This window comes from Talpa europaea, assembly GCF_964194135.1.
Source record: "Talpa europaea genome assembly, chromosome: 10".
Classification (NCBI taxonomy): Eukaryota; Metazoa; Chordata; class Mammalia; order Eulipotyphla; family Talpidae; genus Talpa; species Talpa europaea.
Genome location: NC_140077.1, coordinates 24,476,799 through 24,491,711, shown reverse-complemented (window position 1 = coordinate 24,491,711; position 14,913 = coordinate 24,476,799). Strand labels below are relative to the sequence as shown.

General features: G+C 40.0%; 1 protein-coding gene across 2 annotated transcripts; it reads left to right on the top strand.

Annotated features, from left to right (window-relative positions):
* Positions 1-205: 205 nt before the first annotated feature.
* LOC311179108 (cytochrome P450 2C18-like) lies at positions 206-14,120 on the top strand (the record flags this gene model as incomplete). 2 transcript variants are annotated; one of them, XM_084246038.1, is made up of 9 exons in its annotated part: positions 206-373; positions 1,541-1,703; positions 1,867-2,016; positions 5,341-5,501; positions 6,663-6,839; positions 7,356-7,497; positions 9,844-10,031; positions 12,771-12,912; positions 13,910-14,120. In XM_084246038.1, the coding sequence occupies 9 exons, from the start codon at positions 206-208 to the stop codon at positions 14,089-14,091; spliced, it is 1,473 nt and encodes a 490-aa protein (XP_084102164.1). In that variant the 3' UTR covers positions 14,092-14,120. The 2 variants fall into 2 exon arrangements, with proteins under 2 accessions (XP_084102164.1, XP_084102165.1); XM_084246039.1 differs by lacking the exon at positions 6,663-6,839.
* Between the last annotated feature and the right edge of the window lie 793 nt (positions 14,121-14,913).

Here is a 14,913-nt window from a genome sequence, read left to right as displayed (position 1 = left end):
GACTGGAGAGAAAGAAAACAAGACGAAAGAACAATTTTTTTTTATCTTTATCAGTGGACCAAAGGCCACTGAGAGGGGAATATGAGTAGATGTAGCTGATTGGCCTCTTTGTATCTCAGAGCAGCATAAGTTGAAGTAACAAGGGGTGTTGTTATAAAAGCTTTAGAATTCACCCTCAGTTTTCTGATAAGAAGAGAAAGCTACAATGGACCTGAGTGTGGCCCTAGTGCTCTGTCTCTCCTCTTTGCTCCTCCTTGCTCTCTGGAAACAGACTTCTGAGAGAGGGAAGCTCCCACCTGGCCCCTTGCCACTTCCCATTGTTGGAAATATCCTCCAGTTAGATGTTAAAGATATCAGGAAATCTCTAAGCAACGTGAGTATGTTTTATGTTCCTCTATGGCTTGCAAACGGTATGTAACTTAACTGCAATTTAAAAAAACGTTCTTGTTTGCCCATCCATTCTAATAATAAAAGATTAGCATGGTGGCATGCTAACCAAGTAGGTTTTGAAATTCAAATGCTCCCAGTCATTTTGATATTTCTCTGCATTTAGTGAGTAGACAAACAGGTTTTGGATGGTAGAATTGAAAATATAAAGTGACAGAAGGAAGGAGTGTTCTTTGTTCTGCTGCCATTTGCTCTGATTTTGGTGGATGCTGAATGGTAGAAGAAGTGTTTTGTGATTACAGATGTTATTCCAGAAGTCATCTACTACATGGCTGTGTGTTTTGTTGAGATTGTTACTAAATTTAACATCTCTGAAGAAACACATTCTGTCTGTATCAAGAGAGGACTCTGGGCTCAGGAAGAGCGTGAGTCAACCAAAAGACAAAAAGAAGTAACCAGGCAGGACCAAACTGTGGGAACATCATTCACTTGGGTCTACACAGCTGGTGTCTGATCTTAATGACTGTTTCGGGGTGGAAGAAATTATCCTTCCTACAGATGCCTTGGCTCTGACAATAACTCTACAGTGCCCACTCCATGTTAATAATACCAGCAGATGACAAGCTGGGCTGGGTATGAGAATTAGCTGAATTGATCTTTTGAAATACACATATCTAGGATTCATCATAGGGCTACTGTATCACACTCTCACAGGAGCACTCTGTAGGTGATCCTGAAGCAATGAGCTAGGTTTTGGTTGAAAGGTAGAATCTGAAGGTATTTGTCAAGGATCAGAGAACCATCATGAAGCTGAAATTTGAATCTTCTGTATAGTGGCCAAGGGATCCTAGAAATAAATTGAAATTGTCTGATCTTAGTTTCCTTATTTGTAAGCAGGGCAAATAAACTTGGTGAAGGTTCAAATGTGAGGGTAATAGTAAGCAATGTGTCAAATACTTAGGCTAGGCCAATCCTGGCACATCCCAGGCCATGCAGAAATGGCAACTCTAATAATCACCCATATTGATGTCTTAAATTCAGAAATACTGAGGCTGTGTGGGGCAGCCTACCCAATATGAAAGTAGTATTCTGAATTAGGCACAATACGTTATCAAGTAGTGACTTCTTTTGTCATCTGCACGTGCTTTCCCAGCTCTCCAAAGCCTATGGCCCTGTGTTCACTCTGTATTTGGGCATGAAGCCCACTGTGGTGTTGCACGGATATGAAGCAGTGAAGGAAGCGTTGGTTGATATGGGAGAGGACTTCGCTGGAAGAGGTGATTTCCCCGTCCTGGAAAGAGTTAGTAAAGGAGAAGGTATGTGTGGGTGTGACACGTGCACTATGGTTATTGTGATGGGGAGGACAGAAAACGGGGCTTGAAGATCTCCAAAATATTCTTTGTCCATCCCCTTAACTGTCAAGTGTCAGCTTTCTTCTTCCTTCAGACCCCACCCCAGTTTATATTTACCCTCTGTTAGGAGTTGTTTTCAGCAATGGAAAAAAATGGAAGGAGATGCGCCGCTTCTGCCTCATGACCCTGCGGCATTTTGGGATGGGGAAGAGGAGCATTGAGGACCGAGTTCAAGAGGAAGCCCGCTACCTCGTGGAGGAGTTGAGAAAAACCAGTGGTGGGTGATTCTCTGCTCAGTCGCTGTGACCTTAACATACTGTATTCTCTAGTGTCATCCTAGGGGACACATCAGGGTGGCCCAAATCTTCCATTAGGGGTGGTGGTTGTTAACCCTTGTGTGGAGACGGGGAGTTTGAAGCACAGAGTTTGATACACAGAAACTTTTGTGTATGTATGCTTGTGTGTGTGTGAGTGTGTGTATGTGTTCATTCATGATTGTGTGTACAGTGTAGGTATCAAAGGTCCTTTCATCTGTTTCTCTCCTGAGGTCTGTTTGTTTTTAAATGAGAAGTCACGAGGAATATTTTGAGTCATTTTCTGAATGAGTGAGAGAGCGGTGTTTCATACTGCAGCACATTTCACCAGGGCTGCCAGCCAAGCATGTAGTGGGAGTGACCTCTGGAAGCAAGTGACATGTGTTTTCACTTCACTGGATGTGTTTATATGGACAGAACTCACACCTATATGACAGTCACTGCCTCAGACCAGGTCTGTAGTTTTGGCCAGTAATAATGTCGTCTGTTGATAGATTTTAATCAGGTAGGCATGTCCTTGTGTTAATCTAAGCAATTATGGTTTCTCATTTCATTTCATTAGGAATTATTTTCTCACTTCTCAAAGTTCCTTATGCAGGTAATTGCTACTATCTCTCTAAGGGATCACTTTCTGATATTTCTTTCAGACCTGTTCTGGGAGATGTTTCCTGAATTCTTGCGTCTGTGTTTTTTTTTTTTTTTAATTTTATGTGGGATCCAACTTTTAAGTAAATGTATAATTTCCCTGTCTTTGTGGATTGCCTTTTTTTTAAGGCAAAGTCCTACCAAGTATTCCTAGTTAGATTTTACAGGGGAGGATGAATTTTCTTTATTTATACATGAAGTTTCTGTGTGACACTGTGTACACCTTCACAGTTAGTGAGGCTACGGATTTCGTTGTAATGGGTGCTTGAAATTTGTGCTCTCCTGTAGTACGGCAACTCCTTAGCTGGCTTCACAAAATGTGCTAGGAGATATCAGACTATCATGCTAAATCAGTGTTTTCATGAGAGAATAATGGCTGGCACTTTCTATTCTGCCAATTTCTTCATGTCACTGTTATGCAATACATGGATTCAAGTCTTTCGTAATGACATCTACAGGGGTGAATTTTAGACCTTTACCTTATACAATCTTTCAGGGGTGATTAAGTTGCCACAATGGGGTTTGCCGATCTCTTACCAAGGAAATAAACCCATTTTCCCTATATAATTTCTTTACTGAGTGTAGAATTGACTTAACCTAGATCTGGAAAAAAATTTAAAAATCAGTGAAAATACTACTATTTTTCTGCTTACTGAACATAATCCTACAAGTTTATGTAGCGTAACTTTTCTCAAGTAAATTAATTGTTTCTGGTGAGTAGAAATGATGGACATTTGATTTCTAGGTTGGAAAGTTTATTTCCAGTGATGTGAAAAAAATGAATACTAACCATCAATTTTCATTTATGGTTTGACTTACCTGGGATTTATTTTGGAAATGCAAATTTCTCTTTTGATTTCTGCTTTGAACAAAGTGTCTTATAATATTTTTTTTGAAAAATTTATTTATTTTTTATACAAGAACTGGAGTACAGGCCAGATGCGAGGGAGGGTGAGAGGATTCACCAGAGACAGAGCGGGGAACAGAACAGGCAGGCTGATGAAATACACTCCTGAAGGGAGCATTGGGCGGGACAGGAGAGGTCTGTTTTGAAATGTGGGATTCTGGCCAGGATCGAACCTGCACTGCAGAGGCTACGAACACCTTCATAGTGCGGCGCTCAACAGCCTACACCACCAGGGAGGCCCAGTGTCTTATAATTTCTATTCACTTGTTTAGTTTCTTGTTAGTCAGATAGATGTGTCCCACTCTTTTGTATTTATTCTTTCAAGTACATGATTTTACCCATAATCTTTCCCTCTCTTTTCTTTGCCCGCTGCTGATATTGCATATTTTGTGTATTTATTTATTAAACAAAAAGCTTTCAAGTCCTTTTCTATTCCCTCTATCTGTATGGAAGCTTAATCTCTGTAGACTTTGCATGCAAGTGAGGTTCAGCACTGATAACTTTATTAATAGTCATATAAAAATGGTTTTAAGGGCCTCACTGGTGGCTCAAGGGGTTAAGTTTCAGCACTACACTGTAGCCATTCCCAGCCAGGGAGTAACCTACATGGCTCAGCAGACCTCTCCTACCTTGTCCCCTGCTCCCCTCAGCAGTATATTTCAGTCAGTCTGCCAGTTCTGCTCCCCACTCTGTCTCTGCTAGATCCTCTTACCTGCCAAACCTCAGAACTTCACCCCAGCTCTTGTATGCATAAAGAAATAAAAAAAAATTAAAAATAAGTGTTTTCTGTTATTTTCTTTGTTTTTGCCTATTATTAAGTCAACCTGATTGGAAAGAGTATGAACAAAAACAATGGAAGTAAATTGAATATTCAAAATTAACCACTATTTAACTAGATAGGTTGAACCATATGTCCCAGGTTAATGCAAAAGTGATAGGTTGATTTCAACTTTTATGATCATTGTTATGGAGACCATGATTTAAAACACTGTGTATGCTTTAGGGCTATAGCTTCACAGTGCTGCCATCGTATGTTGCCACACCATGCTTCCCACCCAAGCACCCTTAATCCTTCACCATGTACATGAGCTCCTTCCTCCTTTCTTCCCCTCTTTTACCATACTTTCTGGTAGCCTCAGTTCTGCAATTAGATTTCAAGGGTGTGTTTGGGTCTGTTCCTTTGCTTTGTTTCTTTATATTCTCATATGCATGAAATCATCCAGTGGATCTTTTACATTGTGACTTCTTTTTTTAGCATAATCCTCTCCTTTCCACCTATGTTGTTGCATGTGACAAGATTTCAGACCTGAATACTAGCTGAGCAGTATTCCCTCGTGTATACATATCCCATTATCTTCATCAACTCATCTGGTGATTGATACTTAGGTTATTTCCATACCTTGACTATTGTAAATAGTGCTACAGTAAACATAGAATGCATATACCCCTTCCAATTAGGAAAGAGATTGCTGGATCATATGGTAGATCTATTATTCAACATTTGGAGAAACCTCCATGCTGTTTTCCATAGATCCTGCACTAGTCTACATTCACTGATATGTTCCTTTTATAAATGATGTCTCTTGCTATTAAAAGAATTTATATATAAGGCAATGAACTTTCTTAAATATTTTTCCTGTTATCTGAAAAACAAAGTGTTTCCCTATCTGTATAGATATATGCGTGTGTATGTATTTTGTTTAATAGTGTTTTCAAATTGTTTCTGTTTCTTTAGCTTCACCCTGTGATCCCACTTCTATCCTGTCCTGTGCACCCTGCAATATGATGTGCTCAATAATTTTCCAGACTCACTTTGATTATAAAGATCCAATGTTTTTAAACATAAAGGAAAGAATCAGTGAAAATATCTCGATTTTGAGCTCTCCCTGGATTCAGGTGAGGTCCTGATCTTTTTTTTCAGAGGAATCGTTTATGTTCTGTTGTCTAAGAAGTCCAAATCTCTGCGTGCACCAAGCTGTGAAATGCATGCGTGAGCACCACAGTCCTGCCTAGATAGATTCAGCCTCAGAGAGTGGTCATCTGGGAAAGATGGCCTAGACAATTAAAGATACAAAAGAAATCATATTCTCAGAACATAGACCTGAAATCCAATCTTATTGACCCTGTTTCATGTTATTTCTACTACACTCCAAAACCCAGATTCCATGTTCTTTGGGAACTTCCTCAAACCATGTCCAAAGAATGAAATAGACGCCAGGTCCTTGTTGAAAGACTTCCATTCCCCCAGAACTCTGTCATCCTGTTAACTCTTAAGAAATCTAATTCACATTGTTGGCAAAAATATGCAAATTTAGGAAGAAAAAGAGTATCTCTTTCAGGGAGGAAAAATAGTCAAGACAATAGAAGCTGCAAGGAACACATATTAGGGTTGGGGTGTTTGATGCATCAGATGGGATCCTACCTGTGAAAGTACTTGTTTTGGGGATGACAAATTGATTGGTTTTATGGTACCTAGCCCATAAGAAATCTCACAATTTCCCCTGTGCTGTTCCCATGTGTTTTGCAGTCTGGCTGGTACATAATGATATGTCTAGAAAATGTCACTTCACTACACTTGTGCAGTTACATAACACATAAAATGTTGAGGTGTGTTTCCTGGTATCTTCAGTACTGTCCTGGTCCTCAAGTACTGGTTCTGCGTTTGAGGCTTCTAAACGTATATAGAAATGGCAGAGACTAACTATTCCGAATTTTACATAAGGTTCCCCAAACTTCCTTCATCTCTGTTGTCTTAGTCATAGTAATTTATGCCATCTATATTTCCAGAATTGACATAAGCAAAAAGAGAATTGATATAAAATTAGTTTTACTATAAGTGTGATGTTTGAGAATGGAAAATGATACCCTGATCAGAAATGTCTCTCTCCAACACTCTTAGCAGCCTATAAAATTATACATGTGTAAGATAAAAATTTTCCTCAAGATAGAGACCACATTTAATGAGTATTTATAATGTAGTCTCTACCCAAGCCTTGTCTATATCATGTACGTCGTCAGTAATTTTTTTATTGAGTAAACTCTAATTTTCTCTTCTAGATCTGTAATATGTTCCCTGTTCTCCTTGACTTCTTTCCTGGGAGTCATAACAAAATATTTAAAAATATTACATATATAAATAGTTATATTTTGGAGAAAATATTGGAACACAAAGCATCTCTTGATATTAATAATCCTCGGGACTTTATTGATTGTTTCCTTATTGAAATGGAAAAGGTAAAAATTAATGACAGTTGTTTTTCTACTTAATTGCTTGTGTAAATTATGGTTCATGGAATTGTTCTGTATTTATCAGGGATGTTTCAATGGTCAGTGGCTAAGGCTTCCAAGCTATTTCTTATCTACATTGTATGTGCCTGTACACTAAGTATTATGGAAGTCATAAAATTAAACAGCTAATTAAGTGGAATACATTAATCTTGTTTCTAGATACCAATTTCAGTATTGTTTTGGCTGTTCTTGTTCTCTTGTATTTCATTATGAATTTAGCATAATGTAATTTCTGCAAACAAGCCAGTGAAGATTTTGATACGCCTTGCTTGCCTTAGATGTGAGACAGTAGAAAATGATACTTGAGTCTACTGACCTCCAGTGTTTTGAATACCATATGGGAATTTTTTTAGAACTGAACATGCAGTTTACTTTTGGTGAAAAATTCGTAACAGTCTGAATATTTTTGGACTAACTATAATTCTGGCAAATTAATTTGTCAAGTCATTTCATCTTTCCTAGGAAAAACACAATCAAGACTTGGAATTAACTTTAGAATCCTTGGCAGTTACTGTATTTGATCTATTTGGAGCCGGGACAGAGACTATGAGCACCACCCTGAGATATGCTCTCCTCCTGCTGCTGAAGCACCCAGAGGTCACAGGTATGACCAATGTGGTGGGCAGGGTGAGTTTCAGGGAAGTTGCTGAAAAACACTGCAAGTGCTGCATTGCCTCCTGTTTCTCTTAGAGAACCTTCATTATTTAATTATCTATCTGACAAGCTTAATGTTCCCAAGTGTAATGAAGATATAATAATGGGACATCTTTATATAATATGGGAGGATGAATAGGAGTGAAGTCTCCATGGGCAGTCAGAAAAGCCATCAGGTAGTGACTGCATTTCACGGGAGCTTATTTGTGGCAGGCACATCCATATAAATCAACAGGGACTGCATATTGGTTTTCCTAAGAATGTCCCTTTGAAAGTAGGTGTATTACCCGAGATCTCTCCTATTCTGAAAATGCATGTTCTAAAGCTAGGGGAGAAAAATGAAAATCTCCCTATTAAACATAAGTGGAAGGCTTTGAAATCTTGCTGTCTGCCTAAGATAATTTCTGCAGTCAAGGAAGTGGTCAAAAAATTAAATCACATATGTGTGTTTCTACCACTCAGGCTTAACATGTGCATGAAAGTTTTGAATCCAGAAGTCTGTTTCCAGTGAAGTGATATTTGCCAAAACAGAATATTGCAGGCCCATGCTTTTCTGTCTTTTACAAAGATCTTTACGTTTTATATTTAATAAGTTGCAGTTTTGCATTATGGATAGAAACATGCATTATATTATCCTGTGAGGAACCTGCTGAAATGACTATAGCCAATGAGAAATGAGACTGTGTCCTTGAAATCTGGACAGACTAACTCAGGAAACAATTTACAAATAGAGTTTCTAAAACACAAATAGCGGGCCTCCCCTGTGGCGCAGCGGTTGAGCGCTGGGTTGCGAGGCTGCCCGCAGCCTCTGCAGTGCCGGTTCGATCCCTGGCTCTCCCCGGCCACCAGAGGAGGGTCCCACATGGTGCGCAGACCTCTCCTGCCGCCCGCTGCTCCTCTTGGCAGTGTGCTTCTGTCCTTCTGCCTGCTCTGCTCCCCGCTCTGGCTCTGGTGAATTCTCTCACCCTCCCGCGCTTCTGACTGTGCCCAGTGCTTGTATAAACAAAACAAACAAATAAATAAATAAAACATGCCTCTATAAAAAATAAATAAAAAAAAATAAAACACAAATAGCATTTTGATCAGTGATGGTGACTTAGTAGAGAGGTGGAAGTTGTCATCTAAATGTCAGAAGAGGGGCCTCCCTGGTGGCGCAAGAGGTTAAGACACAGCCTATGAAGCTGTCCCCAGCCTCTGCAGCATGAGTTCGATCCTGGGCCAGCCAGGGGGCAACCCACATGGTGCAGCAGACCTCTCCTTACTCACCCACTGCTCCCCTCAGCAGTGTACTTCCATCGATCTGCCTGTTCTGTTCCCTCGTCTGTCTCTGGTGAATCCTCTCACCTCTGGCCTGTACTTCTGCTCTTATATGCATAAATAAATAAATCTTTTTTTTTAAATGTCAGAAGAGAGATATATAAAGATGTCATTTGTATCCCTCTTGGTGGTAGCATTTGGCAGTGTCAAAAAAGAATGAGGAGAAGTAGGCAGAAGGTAACTTTCCCTGCCCAGATTCCCTCCACACCTTGTTTTATTAGGTTTTTTTTTTTTTGATCCAATAGAATGAGAGAGGTTTAATATATAGAGAAGCTGAACCTAAAAGACCTTGCTCTCTGGACCTCCCCTGGTGGCACAGGCGGTTGAGCGCCACACTGTGAAGCTGTCTGCAGCCTCTGCAGCGCTGGTTCGATCCCAGCCAGCCGGAGAGGGTCCCACATGGCGCTGCAGACCACAGCCTTTGCGCCCGCTGCTCCCCTCAGCAGAGTATTTCATCAGTCTGCCTGTGCTGCTCTCAGCTCTGTCTCTGCTGAATCCTATCACCCTTGCACGCATCTGGTCTGTATCCTGGTTCTTGTATAAAAAATAAAAAAAATAAAAAATAAATAAAAAATAAAAGACCTTGCCCTCAGAGACACTGGCAGCTGGAAATAGGTTAAATAAGAAAATCTAATTCTTAAATTCAGAGAATCTTAGCTCCTTTGCTAGCTTGTTTCCTGAAATTCAGCAGTAGGAGAATAAAGTCCAGAGAGTGAACAGCTCTGGCATTATAGATAGGAAATTTGCCTTTGTGCTAATATATAAGTATTAAATTTGTATCTTAATTCTAGCTTATAAGAGAGTTAGATGTATCTATATTATGGCTATTATCTCTCTAGGTCTAGGTATGTTTCTTGGTGCAGGGCTGAGGTTTTTAATGATGTCGGGAGACTGATACAATGCTCCATGTATCCCTTAACTGATATGCAGATGTGATGGGTGTTCTCTTTTCTCATCAGTCTTACTTGTGTTTTGTCAGCTAAGGCGCAGGAGGAGATAGAACGTGTGATTGGCAGACACCGGAGCCCCAGCATGCAGGACAAGAGTCACATGCCCTACATGGAAGCCTTGGTGCATGAGGTCCAGAGATACATTGACATCGTCCCTGGGAACCTGCCCCATGCAGTGACCCGTGACATCAGATTCAGGAACTATCTCATCCCCAAGGTAGGTTGGTTGTGCTTTTACTGACATCATGATTCTACTGAGATGTTCCCCTTTTCACAGCATGGGTCCAATCCTCCGGACTAGATGAGCAAATTATAAAAATCATATATGTGGCAGGTTGATGGGTTTTGCGTTGTTTCTGTTTGAGACCAAATTTTGATAATAGCACCTTTCTATTTATATGGGTAAGAAACATTTGTGATTGGTGGTGTACTTTCCTGATGATTACAGTTTGTTCCAGGGGTTAGGATCAAATTCACTGTTTTTGGGCCTCCCCAGTGGCGTAGTGGTTGAGCGCTGGGTTGCAAAGCTGCCTGCAGCCTCTGCAGCGCCGGTTTGATCCCTGGTTGCTCCCGGCCACTGAAGGAGGGTCCCACATGGCGCGCAGACCTCTCCTGCCGCCCGCTGCTCCCGTCAGCAGTGTAATTCGGTCCTTCTGCCTGCTCTGCTCCCCGCTCTGGCTCTGGTGAATTCTCTCACCCTCCTGCGCTTCTGACTGTACCCAGTGCCTGTATGTCTAAATAAATAAATTAATTTTAAAAAAAAAATTCAGTGTTTTCACCAAATGAGGAGAAGAGTTCATTTCGAATATTGGGGTCAAAGAGCAATATTTAATTGAACTCATTCTGCTATTTCAAGGCCAATAACAATAGGGCACTGGGCTAAGTAGGATTGTACATGTTTCCCATCTGCCCCAATTGGGAATGATCATTCCCCTTTTCTTGGGATATACCGACATAGACTAGGCAGCACTGCAGGGCTGAGTGTGCCTTCTACCATTTACATAATGTTTTCTAATCCAAACCGGATCCATGGATCAAGGTACAGTCTAAGACAGAAGCTGGTTAAAAAAATCTTTCCCTAGTGGGCCAGATTTTAAACATTTCAAATTTTATGGGGTTTGGAGTATCTGATGCCAGTGTTGACATCTGTCATTGTAGCAGGGAATCCATCACAGACATTTGTAAACAAATGTGAGTGACAATTTCTCAATTTTATGAAAGCCCAAGTTTAGACTTCATACACTTTTCATGTGCCAAAGATATTTATTCTGCCTCAGTTTTTTTCAATGGAAAACGCTTACCTCCTGGGCTGACCCAAAACATAGCATAGACTTGATTGCAAATGGTTTATTTTTTTTCCGTGTCTGTATAACAGCACATTTTGAAATGATGTGAGGTGATTTGTGTTTTTTTTGGGACCCATCTGAAGGAAATTTTCCAGCCCAAGGTTCAAGGTTTACCTTCATCTATTTTTGAAACTTATCATTTTAGTTCCTATGTTTAGTACTGATCCATTCAACTTATTTTTACTTTTGTAAAAGCAGTGGTGAAGTAGTGGTCATGCTTCTGTATGAGTACCATTGTTTGAACAACATTTGATGAGATTATATTTGCTGTATTTTTTTTTTGCTTTTTTGTATTTTAAAAATGTTTTTCATATTTGATTATTTCAATATAAACAGAAATAATTTTTCCAATAGAGATATAGAATTTTTATATGGTAAACTTAGGGAATGGAATTTTCTCCAAATTTGCACTAAATTTTTAAAAATCTGAACACATGTATATATAATGGATGAAACCATCAACCCTGCATACCCCAGGTCTTCAAAGTGTATATCCAAAAAACGATTTTTAGACAGAAAAGCAGATTTCACAAGAGTTACCATTATGAAATAATGTTTAATGTGCAGCCTATGTAGTGTTCCCAGCTTTCATAAACTATCCCAGAAGAGCTTTTCTTTTTTTTGTATTCCATCAAGGAACCACATACAATTTGTTTGTGTTTTCTGTTTAGTCTCCTGGGATCAGTTGCCTTTGCACTGTTTGTTTCTTTCAGTTCATTCAGGTTTGTGAAGAGTCTGGCTGTGGTCATAAAAATATTCTTCAGATTTATGTTGTGCAAAGTTTCCTAGAGACTAGCTTCCCATTATGATTTTGCCCAGAGAAGTACATAGTGCTCTGAATGTCCCACTGAAACCCAGTGAGGCAGCTGAGGGCACATGAAGTCACTTATTCCATTATGGCCATGCTATGTTCCCCACATAATATCATAGACCTGCCAGATTGTGAGTATTGTGCTACCTAACCTTTCTTCCAATCCTAAATCCTTTGATAACAATCAATTGAATAATGATCATAAGATAGTTGTTGCAAAATGACTATATTTCTCCTTTTGTCATCCTTTCTGTTTGTGGCTAGGATCAATCTGTGATGAAATCTACCCCATGTTTTTGAATTAATAGAAACAACTTCCTGGGGCAGTGGTAAAAACACTAAGAGTTGTTACTGTACTTACTCTATTATCACTTAAGCCATTTTTAATTTGGTTGTCTGATTGCAAAATGTCTATGGATAACTTCAGACATATCAAGCTTAGATAGAGATTTCCATTTGTAAGCATAATCCATATATGAGATGCGTAAACACTGCAATGATAAAATCAAGGCACAGACGAGGAAATACCCTCAGATCTAGATGTCATGAACAGAATGGCTTCAGAGGCCTGACACTGAGGGTCTGGGCACTCACTACTTCAGGTGCCACTTAACAGCATTACAGCCACTGATCTTATGCTCATTCTTGTTATTACTTATTCTGGCTGACTTAGAAGGCCCTTTACCTTCATGGTGTCAGGTTTTTTTTTAATCTTTAGATGCTAAGATTGGACTAAATGATTTGTAGCTTTTCATGCAGCTACACGACTTCATAAGGCTGTTTAAATCTTTTCTTCCAGGGCACCACCATATTGACGTCACTGACTTCTGTGCTGCATGATAGCAAAGAATTCCCCAACCCAGAGGTGTTTGACCCTGGTCACTTCCTGGATGGGAGTGGCAACTTTAAGAAGAGTGACTACTTCATGGCTTTTTCAGCAGGTAGTGTAGCTTTTGTATTCTTTGTGCATCAGAGGACAAAATACCTTGTGAGGATTGTTAGGAACTTCCACAGTACCCTCTCCAAGGCTGGTGCAGGTGCTCTTGTCTGTTAGCAGGAGCACCGAACCCTGTGTCCATGCACTTTCCCTCCTCATGATGCAGTCTTCTCTTTGAGCCAGATCACTGCAGAACTGGGGAATTGATCCAGTTCTTCAAATTCAGAAATGATTTAGTGGGAGGTCCTGAAAATATGAGGGTCATGCATCTTACCAAAGGAACAACACTGCAAGGTAAAACCTGAAACTTCACTGTGCATTGAAGATTGGTAGAGAGCAGGTCTACTTGGAGTGCAGAACTGAGACAGTGAAGAATGAGAAGATCATGAACCACCAGATCCACGCAGAAGAAAGCACGACCAGAGTATGTGTTTCTAGAAAAATATGGCTGGAAAACTGAGGTGTCAAACAGGCAGTTATAATGGAGATCCTTAATGAACTATTCAGTACAGTGCTGATACTGAGTAAACATTTGTTGTAAGGAGGGTACCTGTTCCTTTAACATTCAAGTCAGAGCACATGTTTCAACCCTTTGTCCAGCTGTATCCAACCATCCCGTTCCATCCATCCATTCACCCTGTCATCAAATATTTATTGAAATTCCCTTTCTCTTTTTTCCATTTCCACTTGAAGCTTTATTTATTTTTCTTTTACATCATCGTATTCCCCATAGTTCTCCTGCCACTGTATCTCCCACCAGCCATCACCATATCCCTTGGATTCATCCCTCCCATTTTGCTCCTTCCCCAATTTCCCTCCCTTCCTTTGTTTTATGGCTCATTTCTGTGGTCAGCTGCTAGTTTTGACTTTTCTTGACCTTTTGTTTGGTTTCTCTATATTCTCCTTGCAAGTGATACCATCCGGTATGTTGCACATTCCTTTTCTGTCGTCAGAAACACAGTGTTCAAGGATCATTTCTTCTGTGTGCTTGTTATTTTCAGGAAAACGGGCATGTGTAGGAGAGGGCCTGGCCCGCATGGAGCTGTTTTTATTCCTGACCACCATCTTACAGAAGTTTACCTTGAAATCTGTTGTTGACCCCAAGGACATTGACCCCACTCCAGTTGCCAGTGGGTTGACTTCTCTGCCTCCTCCTTACCAGATCTGCTTCATTCCTTTGTGAGGCTTCTGCTGTGATGTGCACATCTCCCACTCACCTGATGCCCCTGTCATCTCCTTTTATCTTCCTTGTGAAAGCATTCTGTGTGATACTATAATGTTAAATACATGTCTTCCTATGCTTACAAAAATTCATAGAATGTGCAACACTTGAGGGAACACAGGTGTAATCTATGCACTTTATGTATAAAGTTAGTGTTGTTACATCAATTATAACAAATGGAACACAACAGGAGGTGAGGTTCCTAATGGTGGAAGAGACTGCATGTGGGTGGGGAGGAGATATGTTGGAACATGTACTTAATGTTTAGTTGGCTTTGAACCTAAAATTTTAATAAATATATAATCTATCAACAAAAAGAAAACCCCTAAATCACAAGTCTAGCCAAGGTGATTTTACATTATTCTGTGTCAGCAGAAAGCTTATGCCCTCTTGGTCATTGGATAGGTATGGGACAGCTATTTATATGAGATTTCACTGAACTTGAACAGGAAATCTGAGATTAGAAGATAAGGTCTTCTACTAATATAATGGTGTTTCATTATCTCACTGAGTCACCAACTGCTCATTTCAAAAAATAAAAGTTAGTTGGTTTTAGGGATCCTCTATATCTTTAAATTATGTTTGACTCTCACTCAATAAAAAGAAAGGGTCAATCAGGAGTCTCAGCAGAAGGTAAGTGGAATAGAGCAGGGACAGTAATTTCTCAAAGAATTAGGGCCTCTCTGGTGGTGCAATTGGTTAAGCCCAGTGCTGTGAAGTTATCCTCAGCCTCTGCAGCATGAGTTCGATCCCCAGCCAGCCAGGAAGCTACTCACATAGCAC